The sequence below is a fragment of the Pristiophorus japonicus genome, chromosome 4 (assembly GCF_044704955.1).
Source record: "Pristiophorus japonicus isolate sPriJap1 chromosome 4, sPriJap1.hap1, whole genome shotgun sequence".
In the NCBI taxonomy this organism is placed as follows: Eukaryota; Metazoa; Chordata; class Chondrichthyes; family Pristiophoridae; genus Pristiophorus; species Pristiophorus japonicus.
Window position 1 is genome coordinate 119,335,189 of NC_091980.1, and position 16,598 is coordinate 119,351,786.

General features: G+C 43.8%; 1 protein-coding gene across 8 annotated transcripts in view; it reads left to right on the top strand.

The window, feature by feature from the left end:
- Positions 1-16,598, top strand: part of LOC139263044 (C-terminal-binding protein 1-like) — a 109,920-nt gene that overhangs the window by 63,311 nt on the left and 30,011 nt on the right. For all 8 annotated transcript variants that reach the window (XM_070878548.1, XM_070878546.1, XM_070878552.1 and 5 more), the window contains one exon: positions 11,894-12,048. In XM_070878548.1, the coding sequence (XP_070734649.1) occupies positions 11,894-12,048 (155 nt within the window). The remainder of the gene's footprint in view (positions 1-11,893; positions 12,049-16,598) is intronic.

Sequence of the window (16,598 nt, forward strand, 5' to 3'; positions counted from 1 at the left end):
GCAGGGCTATGTGTTAGTTGTGGTAAGATCTGGGTCATGGTTTATTGTTTTCGGAAATATGTTCTGGACTAGTGCTATCATATCCTTGGATATAATGGCCAAGGAACATAATGAGGCTTGTTGACCACCTCTTGACTTGAGTTACCACTGGCTGCACTTTGTGTTTGAGCTCCAAATAACCTGATCGTCGCTCAAATATTGATGGTGCGCCCATGTCCTACTTTATTCATCCGTGGTGGTCATTCTTCTGAGAGTTTCAGTGTTCTGTACAAGTTGACTGTTGTGCTTAATTGAAGACCTACATTCTGCTTCCATGTTTTGGTTCCCAGAATAATAGCTCTGAAACCGGTTCCCTTTTGTTCTGAAGGAATGGCCGGCAAGTTTCAGCTTTCTATGCTTTATTACCGCTGTAGTATTTTGAGTTAAGTCTCCATATAAGTACCTCTCTGGGGATGTGGTCTTTCCAGCTGATAACTAAGGCTGTTCCTCTCATGATGATGAGGGTATTGCAGCCAAGTCTTGTCCTTCCCTAACCTAGCATCCACATGCACATTCCATCGGGGGATGGGAGACAGCGAGAGAGAGCTTCAGGCTGGAATCTGATAGTGGTTCAGATGGTTTATATATAGAATAATGGATACTGGGAATGAGTTATAGGCTGGAATCTAATCGGGAGGGTTCAGGTAACGTCAGCAGTGACAGTGAAGTTTGGTTTATAATTCTCACTTGTTGGTTTATAATCCTCACAGTTTTACATTGCTCTCTGGAATAATTTTTTGTGCAGTACATAGTTTTAGGTATTGCTTCCATACTGCTGTTGGGCCTTTGATGGCTCAGTGCTGGATCTAAGGGCATATATCAGGAGAGGAAGCCTGGCCAGTTCGAGTAGTTAAGGGATGTTCACATGCACCATTATTAATAAAATTAAGTTTGAAACAGACTTGTACTTTGTAAATACTTGAGTTTCCAGCATGATTTTAAACTTTGGCATATTTTGTGCTGAGTAGGGTGTGGTGAAGAATGGATTCCTTACAAAGTCATTATTTGCAAGGTTAAATTCATAAAGTTCAGTCTACCTTGTCCAGTCACTCCTTCCCAGCTCTGATCCAATTGAATTTGATTCAAAGTAAAGCTTCAATGAGACACAAGCTTATCCTCTGAAGGAGACTATTGCACAAGTGCTTAAAGTTCTGTTTCTAACATCGGCAGTTTCTGTGACCTTGCTGAGTGAGACAGGCAATCGATGTGTTATATTTATTCAGTACATATTTATTATAATTTTTTGGCAAGGAGTTTAAAGTTCAAATTCAATATTTCACTGACGTTAAATAGCTTGAGCTCGTCTCCTGCAACCTGACATCAGAATTACTCAATTTAATGAGTCTTGTCCTTCACTGTTCCAAACTAGCACCCCAATCAATTATCCTCTGCAACTCACTGCCTCCTGTTCATTGCCCACTGTCGAACCAGCCTGTGTGTCAGCTGTGGCTCAGTGGGTAGCACTCTCACCTCTGTCACTCCGGGGACTTGAGCACAAAGATATAGGCTGACACTCCCGTGCAGTACTGAAGGAGCGCTGCACTGTCGGAGGTGCCATCTTTCGGATGAGACATTAAACCGAGGCTCCGTCTGCTCTCTGAAGTGGACGTAAAAGATTCCATGGCACTCTTTCGAAGAGGAGTAGGGAGATATCCCCGGTGTCCTGGCCAATATTTATCCCTCAAGGAACATAAACAGATTATCTGGTTATTGTTATATTGCTGTTTGTGGGAGCTTCCTTGTGCGCAAATTGGCTGCTGAGTTTCCCACATTACAACAGTGACTACACTCAAAAAAAAAAAGTACTTAATTATCTGTAAAGTGCTTTGAGCTGTCCGGTGGTCGTGAAAGGTGCTATATAAATCCAAGTCTTTTAATTCTACGTCTGTCACTCCAGTGTCTTGAGCCATGGTGGGCATGTACCTCTGAGATTCCATTTTAACCTGAGCCTGCCATATCGGCATTGATTTGTGCTTTATATAAATGACCTATTTAGTGCAGGAGGGAGGAGCAGATGGAAGGGTGGGCACTTGGTAGGAATTATTTCTGTGGGAATGATCTGAGCAAAACTATTTCCTTCTCGCCACTTTTTATAATTAAGATTTTCAGTTCTCACTGGAAAATGAAGAGGTGATTTGCAGGTGTTTTTTGGATGCCCAAATCCAAGCATCGAGGAAGTCGCCTTGATGCATCCTCTTGTGGATATTTAGCCGAGCAATAGAATTTGCTGTCAAGCCACGTTAAAAGGTCTATTGATGGATCATTCCTGAACATATCTACAGAGTCTTTTCTGTTCACGTCGAGCTTTGGCACGTGCTATCGATTGGAACTACACATTCCTAAAGGTAGAATCAGAATAGCTACCAGTCTATTCTCTGTTTAAATCAGAAGATGACTGGTGTTGTATCAATAACAAACTTGCATTTATATAGCACCTTTTTAAAGTAGCAAAATGTTCCAAAGCACCTCATGGGAGCATAATATGACAAAAATTAAGACTAAGAAGGAGATATTTGGAGAGATGATGAAAAGCTTGATCAAAGATTTAGGTTTTATGGGGGGGTCTTGAAGCAGGAGAGCAGCGGAGAGTTTTAAGGAGGGCATTCTAGAGCTTATGCCTAGAAGCTGAATGCATAGCCACCAATAGTGGGGTAAAGGAAGTTGGAGTCAAGACAAAGAGGAACACAGAGTTCTTGGAGGGTTGTAGGGCTGGAGAAGTATAGAGATGGGAGGGCTGAGGCCATGGACAGATTTGAACACAATGCAAATTTTAAAATCAAGGCGTTCTGGGACTAGGAGCCAAAGTTGGTCAGTGAGCTGGGGTAGCTTCAAGGATTACCTCAGTATGCCTGGGTTAGAAGGTAAGGAGGAAACTAGCCTGTGTTCCACCTCGTGATCCCTGTCCATTGATAACCTGCTGCTAAGTGCATCTGCATGGACATGAAGTGAGGGGTATTAACTTGGTTGACTTCCACAGTCAAATAGCTTGTTGATATTCACTTGCACATGGAAGAGTTGACTGCTTGGGGGAGGTATTAGAGTGTGATTTCATGTGGATCAGTGCCACAGCAATGAATCGGGGGGTGGGGGGTAGAGGTTCATAAATGTAGACTATACAGAATAGAGTTTAATTGATCTAAAAGTTTCTGTCTGTCTCTTGCACTATTGGAGATGATTCCATAATAAATATGAGCTAATTTTAAGGAATTATCTACAGGTTTCTTGAACTGCTTCTTGGTGCCATTTTGGTATTTTCACGTTATTAATATGCCAAAAAAGTCAATATTTTGTGGACTGTCTGCTTTTTGGCTTACTTTGCTCAGAAAAGCACTGAACCTCAAATTTAATTGTTTATTCTTTGTCTTGTAAGTGCAGCTTTGTGTTGTAGTTTGTTTCTTCTGAACTGCATTTAAATTGTTTGACTGCAAGAATCCATTCGCACACTCCCTATAAATCACGTAAAACACCAGTGCTTTTTTTTTAAAAAGCCCCTTAAAATCTTGGTGAGTTGGAAAGGACATGCGGTTTGCCTCCCCTTAGCTTGTTACGTCACCAAATTTAATCCCTGGAAAGTTGAAATGCTGATCTTTTTATGCAAAAAAAAAAGGGCGTTTTTTAAAAAAAAAAACTTTTCATCGTGCAATTAGGTGTAGGCACGTAGCTTTCAAATGCTGCAGCAAAAACAACTAGGAACAATGAAAGGGGCAGCCGCTTAATTTAACAACACTGGCTGAACAGATTCCTTACCCCACCCCCCAACCCCCCTTCCTTTTCCTATGTTGATCTGTTGGAGTGGCAGGGTTTGTGAATGAGAGGCTTGTTCATTATCGCAGCTTTTGAATACTGTCTAACGAAGGAGGGGGAAGGGGGTGGTGGGAAAAAATAGGAATCTGTGCTGCTTGGGGTAGTCTGGGAGAGCTCTGTTTACTTAACAATGCAGAGGCCTGTTTGAATGTTGTGTGAGCTCCTGATTACATTTGTGGTTTCCTGTCTGCAGTGAGATTTCAGTTCAGCTTAACCCCTTTGGAGCTGGACTCAAGTGTGCCAGTGAAAACAAGGACAGGCCTATGTCTGAGCAGTATTTTCTCCTGGCATCTTTCCCAGTTTGCTTAACCCTGTCGAGGTTGCTGGAACACCAAGATGTCTGCGCCGATGACTCTTGCTTCGACCTGTGGGGGAGAGGAGGCTAATGTTCTGCCAACTCGTCCTTTGGCTTCATCTTGCACTGCGGGCTGTGCGTTCGAAGGCAATACTTGTCGTGCGCAGGCTGCTCTTTGTCAAGTCGGGAAAGCCTGTAGCTCAACCGTGTAGAGACAGCATTGCGGACCGACACAGACTTTTGTTTGTCCTTGGGAATGTGCGTAGTGCTCCTCCACTAGTTGCCCCGAGAAGATGGTGGGCCGCTCCCTTGAAATGCATTTACAACTGAACAACTTGAGAGGCCAGAGGATATGTAAGCCAGATATAAGAACAGGAGTAGACCACTCAGCCTTTCAGGCCTGTTGCAACTTTCATTCACGTCGTGGCTGATCTGTAACGCAATTCCATTTACCTACTTTTTTGTCCCCCCATACCTTACCAAACAAATCTATCAATCACAGCCTTGAAAATTTCAATTGACTGCATCCACAGCCTTTCGATGGAGAATTTCAGATTTCCACTGTCCTTTTTGTATGGGGAAAAAGTGCTTCCTGATTTCACTCCTAAATGGCCTAGTTCAAATTTTCAGGGTGTATCCAGTGTTCCTTTTAAATTGCGCACCCGTGTGGCACAATGGTTGTGTCCCCTTGTACTGGATTTCCCCAGAAAATAGTTATTCTGTATCTATCCTATCAAATCCCTTAAACATTATAAACACCTCGATTAGATCATCCCATAACCTTCAAAGCGCTAGGGAATGTTCACCAACTTCATGCAACCTGTCCTCATATTTTTAATCCTTTAAGCCCTGCTATCATTCTGGTGAATCTGAGCTGCACACCCTCTAAGGCCTGAAGTTTGGTGCCCAAAACTGAGCGCAGTACAAGATGGAGTATGACCAAGGCTCTACAAGCAAAGCATCACTTCCTCACTTTGAATTGCAGCTCTCTTGAGATGAATAACAACATTCCATTAACCTTTTGTGATTACTTATTGTACCTGTGCATTAGCAGTTAGTGGACTTCACTTTCCCACATTGAACTCCATCTGCCATAGTTTTGCCCACTTGCTTTAGTCTGTGTCCCTTTTGTAACTTACTCCTTCCATCCACACAACATCCCGTGCCTCTGAACTTAGTGTAACCTAGGGGTGTCAGTCATTAATTAACTAATTGACAATCTTGATGGAGCCAGCCCACAACTTATTGAATCCAATAAATTCCAGAGCACTGCAGCTTCAGCTAGTTGTGTAAACCTGGGCAGAGTTCTATTTAATAAAACAGCAAAACACCGGAGATTGTTGTGAAGTGGTGTACTGCCCAGTGCACTCATATGATTGTGGGCACTGTTCAGTGCACTCATAGGAGGTCCCTCGAAACAAGGATGACTTCCTTCTATGCCAAGAAAGGATGAGTTCACAGGTGTTTCTATGAAGGATTTGAACTACATTCTGAAGAATGGAAGATGCCTGTGCGTGGATTTTTTTAATGTGTGATGGCTGTTCCACACCAGCCACCACACAGGCTTGGCAGAGCTAAGTCTTGGTCCAGTGGCAAGGGTTAACCAGGACGACTGGAGACCTGCTCTGCTGCACGGACCTAGTGCGCACACTTATCGCAATGTGGGCTGGCCCGTGCTGCCCCGGCCCCAAACTCTCACCTCTCCTGGGCCCCGATCACATCTCTCCACAGTCTCTTGCCACTCCTGCTGTATCTGCCCATTCTCCAATTACCAACCTGGACCTTGATGACTTGTCACTTCGTTGCCATCGCACTCCTGCACTAGCTCGCGCTGCTCCCTGGAGTAGTGTGTCTCCGCTGCTCCCCGAGGCCTCCACACTGCTCCTTTTATGACCCCCAACTTGCTGATGATGTTCTCACGCAGGTCGGGGCCTCCATGCTGTCAGTGCAGCGTGTACTGGTACCGGGTGCAGTGTGGTTGCACTGCGCACTGGTACCAGGAGTAGTGTGGTGGCACTGTGCACTGGTATCTGGAGTGAGTGAACTGCTGTTGTTGTCAGGATCTCCTCCAGCACTTTTGAGATCTTTTTTTTTGAGATTTTTTTAAAACCTTTTTTTTAGAGTTTTTTTGGCTGCCTGCTTTCTCAAATTCTAAACTGAATCGGCCCTGGCATGTACTTTGCTTTAGTGAGACTTCGTGACCTCTACATGTTGCTGCTCCCTCAATCGCTGCCAAAGGGTTAAAAAGAAAATGGCCTCCTCCATGATGTCTGTACTCTGAAAGAAAGACTTGCATTTATATCGAGCATTTCACGACCTCAGGACGTCCCAAAACGCTTTACAGCCAATGAAGTACTTAAGTGTAGTCCCTGTTGTAGAAAACACGGCAGCCAATTGCACACATCAAGCTCCCACAAATAGAAATGTGATTATGATAAAATCTGTTTTTGTTACATTGATTGAGGGATAAATACTTGCTGGGGATAACTCCTGCTCATCTTCGAAATAGTGCCATGGGATCTTTTGTGTCCACCTGAGAGTAGACGGGGCCTCGGTTTAACATCTCATCTGCAAGACGGCACTTCCAACAGTGCAGCACTCAGTACTGCACTGGAGTGTCAGCTAGATTTTTGAGCCCAAGTCTGGAGTGGGATTTGAACCCACGACCTTCTGACTCAGGCAAGAATGCTACCCACTGAACCATGGCTGACGGTAAGAATCGTCGCACTCAGGAGAAAATGAAATCATTTTAGTGAAGTAAAACTTCCAATTACGGAAAATGAAGAGGAAAGTGGCCCTTTTTTGATCTTTGGGGGGTGGGTTTGAGAGAAGATAAACCACACAACTGTTTGAGAGAGTGAGTTGTGTTGCTATATAGTGACTGAGATTTTCAAACCGTACATTGCTTCCATGTGTTTCCATCAATCACAGCAAAATCCTTTTTGTTGCAAGGAGTAAATGACGCAGCTGGTAATAGTTTATTTGTGAAACTGTTTGCCTCAGGTAAAATATGGCACTCTGGAGGCTTGGCTCTGTCTGCGAACAAATGTTTCATTAGCACCACACTGGATTGTAGGTCGGAAGAGTCTTCAGTCAGTCCGTAGCGGAAGTAGCTCTACTGACGGTCCTGAGAGAGACACTTTTCTTTTGTTTGTTTTCCCTTTTTCCATGCCTGCAGTTCGAAGGCAGAAACACTCTACAGCTGGAGGAATGGTCCACATTGCATCCAGCGATCGACACACCCTTTTTTAAAAAAAATCATACTGTTGAACAGAATGACACATTAATACAAATTTGGCTTTTATCAGTTTACTTTTTATTTATTTTATTTAAACAGTGAAATAGCAAGATTGCTAAAGCATCCTGTGTTACTAACTATATTTCTACTGATCCCTCAAACTTCCAGGCTCAGTAACTTCCATCTATCCCCAGTATTGCTGACTATCTCTACTGATAATGTTGCTGCCTCATGCTGTCCGATTCAGCATTTTCCTCCCACATTGCTTCAGTCTGACACTTGCATTCCTCACTTTTACCGTCTCCATCAGACTGCAGATATTGGCACATGATGGGGAACTGTTGGTAGGAAATTTGGCAGTAGATGTGACCGGTGTATATTTTGGGGACACAGACGCACTGTGTGTCACAGTGCTTTCGGCACCGGCCATAAGTAAACTTTCGGCTATTGCGGTGAACCCTGGCCTTGTGCCTCTGCTCACTCAACAGCAGGTAGCTAAGCCGATGGGGTGGAGCCTGCTGCAGAAACTGGTCACACAGCTCGTCCAGTGTGTCTCCAAACACATATCCTTTGCTTGCTGACATTCACTGGCATTCTATCCAAGATTCCCCCCAAGGCCCCTGCCCAGTTCTTTTTTTAATATATCTCTCTAACTCTCACTTTTTCTGGGTCTCTCTCACTCTGTTCCGATCCTGTCACCGCCCCCTGCCCTCCCAGTCTTTCCTTCCAAAGCCTTGTGCTTTCGACACTCTCTCCATTTCCTCCTGCTTTGGCCATCTGCTCCAAGCTTCACTGATTTTTCTTTCTCTAGCTCTGAGCTCTATATGTCCTAAGATAAAATTGGTGTACAAGACTCGTGGCGTGGTTCAAAAGCTGAGCTTGGAGCTTGAAGGTGGCAGGAGACGTTGATATGGCAGTGAAAAGAAACATACGAGGTCTTTGGCTTTATAGAGCACAGAAGCAAAGACGTTATGCTAAATCTTTATAAATTGCAGGCTAGGGCTCAGTTGGAGTATTGTGTCCAGTTCTGGCACAACGCTCTAGGAAGGATGTCGAGGCATTGGTGAAGTTGCAGAGAGGGTTTACCAGAATGGTACCAGGGATGAGGGACTTCAGTTATGTGGCGAGCCCAGAGAAGCTGGGATTGTTCTCTCTCTCTCTAGCAGAGAAGGTCATGGGGAGATTTAATATAAATGTTGTGAATAGATAGAAAGAAACTGTTTCCACTGGGATAAGGGTGGATAACCAAAGGACTCAGAAGGACATATTTGCAGGATTATGGGGAAAAGGGAAGGGTGTGGGACTAATTAAATAGCTCTTTCAAAGAACTGGAACGAGCTGAATGGCCTCCTTCCCACATTACAACAGTGACTACACTTCAAAAGTACTTCATTGGCTGTAAAACGTTTTGAGACGTCTGATGGTCATGAAAGGCGCTATATAAATGCAAGTCTTTCTTCTGTGCTGTAAAATTCTAGGAGTGGCGAGAGGCTGATGGACTCAATCTGAGGAGAGCTAGCTTAGGAAGGGTTCTGAGGCAGAGACAGGATTCTAACCTGGTTGCCACAACAGCAGCTTCAATCATTTTAGTGGGTGGGTGCATGCAATGTGACAAGTCTGTGTTACATCGGAACTTCAACCCCTCGAGTGTTATACCGCAGCTGATCTTGTATCCACTCCATTTCACACTTAAATGTTCTAGCTCTAATTTTAAGATTATGATCTCTTTCTAGATTCTCTACATCTAATCTAATCCTTTTGTCATTTTAAACACCTTGATTAGATCACCACTCAAACTCAAGGATATATAAACCCAGTTTGTACTCTCCTAGCCTCATACTTTACAACTTTAAGTCCTGATGTTTACCAATCCGATCTGAGAACTTAGGATTTCATCGGACTCCATTTTTACTAAAAAGTGAAATAAAAATGCATTGTAGACAGCTTTTGTTGAGCTGTGGCATTTTTGTTACTGTGTGTGGTTCAACAGGATGAGTAATTGAGGTTTTTTAAATGTTTTAAAATTCCTTCATGTAGCAGTCCTGAGGTTCAGTTTAGCTGAGCTGTAGGGTACCTTAGGGTATTATTGTCATTTTGGAGTAGCAGACTGATTCGTTTACTGCGGCATAGATGGGCATGCATTTTTTTAGCAAATCGCAGTCCGAAGGTGGACCGTGGCTGGTTTCTATCACTCAGCCCAAAGTCACTGAGGTCAATTGTAACACCTCTACCACTAACCCAACTGAGATCAGGTATTGATCCTGGGACCTTCTGTTCTGAGTGATTCAAATATTCTCTGTCTTAACCAGCAGAGCCACTGAAGAATGCAGTATGAATTTCTACAACCCTCCAAGATCTCTGCGCTCCTCCAATTCTGGCCTCTTGTGCATCCCCAATTTTAATTGATCCACCATTGGAGGCTGTGTCTTTAGTTGCCTGGGCTCCAAGCTCAGAAATTCCCGCCCTAAACCTCTGTGTCTCTTGCTTTCTTTCCTCCTTTTAAGACTCTCTAAAACCTATCTCCATCTGCCCTAATATCTCCTTATGTGGCTCGATGTCAAATTTTGTTTGATGCTCTTGTGAAGCGCCTTGGGATGTTTTACGACGTTAAAGGCAAGTTGTTATATAAATACAAGTTGTTGTGAAGATGTCATATTTTCTTTCCATAATTTGCCTTCTGTTTTGAATTTTAATAGTGAGCAAAAGGTTTGATTTGGATGGTAACATTTAATTCTGACCTCTAACTGGTTAAGCATCCAGACTCGGTGCTTCTGTTTTTGTAAAATCTGCCTTGTTGCCATGGGCATTGTATTGAACCTTATTGTCTGCTGTCTGAATGATAAACATCTATTTTTAGACTGCAGGAACTATCGGGGTTGTAGTGCAACTAAATTCCTGCCAACCTTGGCATTTGTTCTTGATTTGCAATGACCTAGAGCATAGGTTTTCAAAACTGTCAAGTCCCCGTCCATTTACGGGCTTCAGATTTCTGTAGCTTTCATTTTTTTTGACTTGCTAGCACAAAGATGATTTTTTAATAAAGCTGTTTTACTTTGGGAGGTAAAGACGTGGCTCCCTGGGCGGGTGGCGATGTGTATGGGGGTGCCCGAGTGGAATCAATAATTGTAGCAGTGGTAAATATGCAGGCATCTATTTTTAGCACTCTGCCAGAATAAAGATTCCATTTACTGCAAACTATCAGGATTAAGCCAGAAGAATGGCATGTGTAAAGTACCCCATCCATCTATATGCCATTTTCAGATGTGAAGGCCAATCTCTGACCACCTGTGCGATACTGGCACACTCTCACTGCATTCACCTTTTGTGGGTCTCTGCCAATTACAGGTGCCCCATTGCAATGTTCCCTTTAATTTTTTTTTCGGTTGTGTGACCCATGCAAAATTCTGCGCATGTGTGGTTTACTCAATTTAAAAGCCAGCTCACCGACTGCGCAGGACCTGCAGAGCGCTGTGCAGCTTAAAGTAAGCGTTGCTCCCTCGCTGTCTCGATGAGGTTACAAGTGGCTCATGAGAAAATCTTTCCTTTCCCTTCGCTAATTGAGACTGAATCAGCTCACTGTGTTAAAAACTAGTTGGGATTTAAAACACCCAATTAGTTATTGATGGTAGCACTTATAGTTGGGTAGTGTATGTCCCTGGGGATCAATCCGGATCCTTCCCAGTATTCGCAATATTAATGATCCTGATTACTGTTAGCAGGAAGTATTGAGTTTCAGGAAGATGCAAAGTAAGGTAGGATGGTCTGATGCATAGGCCCACAGGTGCTTAGCATCTGGGAAGAGCATTTTAAGCTATACAACATTCTGGTGGTTACTGGTCTGTCACTGGGGGTAGTAATGGTGGAATTCCTTTGAGGGAATAAATTGAGTATCACATGACGTTAAAATATATTAAAAGAAAGACTTGCATTTATATGCAGCCTTTCACTACCTTGGGACATCCTAAAGCTCTTTGGAGCCAATTAAGTACTTTTGGAATTGTATTGACTGTTGTAATGTAGGAAACACAGCAGCCAGTTTGCGCACAGCAAGCTCCCACAAACACAATGGGATCATGACTGAATCGTGAGGTTGGTTGAGGGATAAACACTGGCCAGGACACCAGGGAGAACTGCCTTGCTCTTCGAATAGTGTCATGGGATCTTTTACATACAACTGAGGGCAGATGGGGCCCTGGTTCAACGTCTCACCCAGACGGTGGCACCTCCAACAGTGCAACACTCCCCTCAGTACTGCACTGGAGTGTTGGCCAAGATTGTGTGCCGCAGTTCCTGGCGTGTGGCTTGAACATCTGGCCTTTTTTACTCTGAGGCGTAAATTCTATTACTGAGTCAAATTGACACTTGAAAGCCTATTTTCAAAAGTGAAACAAGCATTGAGAATGATTCAGACAAGGGGAGCAAGGATGCTGCTGGGTTCACCAGTAAATCAACTACATGGAGACCGACTATTCTCACAGGCTGGTGGAATAATTGACCCATATTCTATGTGTTTCCAGGCATTCGTCCTCCCATTTTAAATGGCCCAATGCACCCGCGTCCCTTAGTGGCGCTGTTGGATGGCCGGGATTGCACTGTGGAGATGCCAGTCCTGAAAGATGTTGCAACAGTGGCGTTCTGTGATGCACAGTCTACTCAGGAGATACACGAGAAGGTAAGAACATTGTAATAATCATTGGAAGTTGCCCTGGATTACCCCACTTCATCTGCAGTCTAGCCCTCTCAGCTGTTAGCGAATGAAATGTTAATTCAAGGTCACAGGTGTAGAAAATAAATGTTATATAACTAACCAGCACAGGTACAGATGTTCATTGGTAATAAGATATCTTCTTGCTGTAATGTTAATGAGGTCCAGAGGGCAGGGAGGCTCTGTGGATTTGCATTTGGTGCTGCAACATGCATTTATGTACATTCTTGAGGATGTTTATCTGGAATTAACTTTTTTTATTAAAAAGGGTGTGGTGGTGTATTTAAGTATAATAGGATAAATACCATTATAATGCTACTGAATATTCATTCTCCGTACCACTGCTGTGGGAAGTTGTAGATGCCTCCTCTCAGGAGAGGGAAGATCCCACAGTAAGTCATATCCCAGTGTGCTGTTGTTTGCTTCCAAACAGCGGTCTCAAAAGTTGCTTTGGTGAAGGCTTGGAAGCAGGGTCCCCATTGTCTAATCTGCGGGTGCTACATGGCCCAATGGCCTGATGTGAAAGAATAAAATCTAATTGTGTTCGCTGGTCTGTTGTGTTAGCTGGTCCAAGCCAGGATTTGGACGGAGAAGGGGCTTTTGATTTGCTATTCGTGACCACTGCTGCTATGCCTGTTGTGTTAATGTAGGTGAGGACATGATCAATTTGGCTATGCTACCTCCTGGATGAAATGTTTCCCAGGCTGTTGAGAAGCAAAAGATGAAATAGTAGAGGCTCTACCATCATTTTCCAATCCTCTCTGGCTACAGGTGGTACTGGAGGACTGCTAACTTGATACCTTTGTTTAAAAATTACAGGCCAGTCGGTGGTGGGAAAATTATTCGGAAAAATTCTGAGGCACAGGATAAATCTACATTTAGAAAGACATGGATTAATCAAGGACAGTCAGCATGGATTTGTTATGGGAGGGTCATGTCTGACTAACTTGATTGAATTTTTCGAGGAAGTAACATGGAGGGTCGATGAGGGTAGTGCGTTTGATGCAGTGTATATGCATTTTAGGAGCTTTTGGTAAGTTCCTACATGGCAGACTGGTCACAAATGTAAAAGCCCATGGGATCCAGGGAAAAGTGGCAAGTTGGATCCAAAATTGGCTGAGGCAGGAAACAAAGGGTAATGGTTGATGGGTGTTTTTGTGATTGGAAGGCTGTTTCCAGTGATGGTCCGCAGGACTCAGTATTAGGTCCCTTGCTTTTTGTGATATATATCAATAATTTAGACTTGAATGTAGGGGGTATGATTAAGAAGTTTGCAGATGATACTAAAATCGGCACTGTGGTTGATAATGAAGTAAGCTGTAGATTGCAGGAAGATATCAATGAACTGGTCAGGTGGGCAGAACAGTGGCAAATGGAATTCAATCTGGAGAAGTGTGAGGTAATGCATTTGGAGAGGGCTAACAAGGCAAGGGAATACACATTAAATGGTAGGGCACTGAAAAGTGTGAAGGAACAAAGGGACCTTGGAGTGCAGGTCCACAGATCCCTGAAGGTAGCTGGCCAGGTGGATCGGGTGGTTATGAAGGCATACGGAATACTTTCCTTTATTAGTCGAGGCATAGAGAACAAGAGCAGGGAGGTTATGCTTAAACTGTGTGGAACACCAGTTGGACCACAGCTGGAGTACTGCATGTGGTTCTGGTCACTGCATTACAGGAAGGATGTGATTGCACTGGAGAGGGTGCAGAGCAGACTTACGAGGATGTTACCTGGATTGGAGAATATTAGCTGTGAGGAAAGATTGGATAGGCTGTATTTGTTTTCTTTGGGGCAGAGGAAGCTGAGGGAGAACTTGTTGAGTTGTGTAGGATTATGGGGAGCCTGGATAGAGTGGATGGGATGTACCCATTTCCCTGAACAAGAGGGGTCAACAATCGGGGGGTGGGGGGGCATAGATTTGGGGTAATTGGTAGACGGTTTAGAGGGGATTTGAGGGGAAATGTCTTTGCCCAGAGGGTGGCGGGTGGGGGTCTGGAGCTCGCTGCCTGAAAGGGTGGTAGAGTGAAAACCCTCGCCACATTTAAAAGGTACTTGGATGTGCACTTGAAGTGCCGTAACCTACAGGACTACGTACCAAGAGCTGGAAAGTGGGATTAGGCTGGATAGCTCTTTGTTGGCCGGTGCCGACACGATTGGCCGAAATAGCCTCCTTCAGTGTTGTAAATTTCTATGGGTACAAAACCCTCCAATACTCCGTGTCTAGGCTTGCCTGTTGGTAAAGGCTACTTCGGCAAGGGGGAGTGGCGCTCATGAGAACAGATCCCAGCAAAGAGTTAGTACCTTCAGGAATAGAGGGATGAAAGATAATTGGGTTATTAGCAGGATAATTTTTTCCCCAAGAAAGGATTTTGTGGGGAGTAGAAAAGAGCTGCAGTGCATTAAAGGCATAACCGCAAACTCAACCGTTGCTTTGAGGAATTGGCAAAGGCACAGATGGTGACAGCAGCAACAGTATTTTCAAAGATTATACAAGTCCAGTTGTCAATTAAAACTTTAACACAAAATTAAGACTTTCCCCTGTACCTATCGCAGAGTCTTCTATACACTGCACCTTTTATAAATGTTCTGAAAACACTTGGATACAATTTTGTCTTTTTATTCAGTTATACTGCGAACTGCGCGCCGGGTTATACCGGATTGCGACTCAGATTATGCAGTAATTATTCCGAAGACTACTTTTGAATGCTATCTCTGCTGCTACTCTTTCAGGGAGTCTGGGCATGCAAGTTTCTTGTTGGGAAACACATCCTGCTGAAAGAATGCAGTGAATATGGAGAATCCTTGTGCCATTTCTCTCTATCTCTCGCTCTCTCTCTCTCTCTCTCTCTCTCTCTCTCTCTCCTTTTATGGAGGTGGAAGTAGGTGGTCCTGGTGATGGAGAGGATGTGGGGTCGGAAGTTCAGCTCGGTCACATAGGATGACAAGATTGCAAGCAGTCCAGTTCAGCCCCAAACAGACACATGGAGGAGAATGGAGTTGGGGCTAGGGAAGGGAGCTTGTGGCAGGGACTGAAGGCAGTGGCTTCGATCTTCCCAATATTTAATTGGAGGACATTTCTACTTATCCAATACTGGATGTCTGACGAGCAGTGTGACGTCAGAGGAGGTGGAGGGGTCGAGAGAGCTAGTGGTGAAGTAGAGCTAGGTGTCATTTGTGTATGTGTGGAATCTGACATGTTTTTGTATTATGTCACCGAGGGTCAGCAAGTAGATGAGAAATAGGAAGGAGCCAAAGATAGATCCTTGGGCAATTCCAGAGGTAACAATGCTGGAGCGGGTAGGGAAGCCATTGCTGTCCCACCCAACTGGTCGATGGAGACGAGAGATTGGAAGAGGATGGTGTAGTCAACCGTGTCACAGGATGTGCAGGCAGGTCGCGAAGGATGAGGAGGAATAATGCACCATGAGCACCGTCCTATTGGATGTTATTTATAACTTTAATGAGGATCGTTTCAGTGCTGTGGCAGAGTGGAAACCTGATTGGAGAGATTCAAACAGAGTCGCGGGAAGGATTGGCACGGATTTGAGAGGCGGCAAGTTCTGGAGAGAAGAAAGGTTGGAGATGGGGCAGTAGTTTGCAAGGACAAGAGGGGTCAAGGGTGTGTTTTTTGAAGAGGGGGTAATGACAATAGATTTAAAAGGGAGGAAGACAGTACCAGAGTAGAGGGAACTGTTAATGTTTCAAGTGAGGGGAAATTTAGAAAATTAAAGAGAAAGGACAAGGCAATAGTGCAGGGTAGCAATATGGGTAATGATAACCAGAGTGTGACAGGAAGGGACAGAGCGTACAAACATAAGAATGCACCAGCAAATAGTGTCAAAGTAAGGGGAAATGGTAAAAGACAAAATTAAAGGCTCTTCATCTGAATGCACGCAGCATTCATAACAAGATAGATGAATTGATGACACAAATAGAAATAAATTAGTATGATCTGATCGCCATTATAAAGACGTGATTTCAAGGTGACCAAGGCTGGGAACTGAATATTATGGGATACTTGACATTTCGGAATGATGGGCAGAAAGGAAAAGGAGGTGGGGTAACTCTCAATAAAGGATGAGATCAGTACAGTAGTGAGAAATGATCTTGGCTCGGAAGATCAAGATGTAGAATCCTTTTGGGTGGAGATAAGAAATTTCAAGGGAAAATAGTCACTGGTGGGAGTAGTCTGTAGGTCCCTTAACAGTAGCTACACTGTAGGACAGAGTATAAATCAAGAAATAATAGGGGCTTGTAAGAGAGGTACTGCAATAATCGTGGGCGACTTTAATCTTATTGATTTGGACAAATCCAATTAGCAAAGGTAGCTTTGAGGACGAGTTCATAATGTATATTCGGGACAGTTACTTAGAACAATACTTTGTGGAACCAACCAGGGAACAGGCTATTTTAGATCTGCTAATGTGTAATGAGATGCGATTAATTAATGGATCTTTTCGTAAAGGATCCTTTAGGGAAGAGTGATCATAACATGATAGAATTTTGCATTCAGTTTA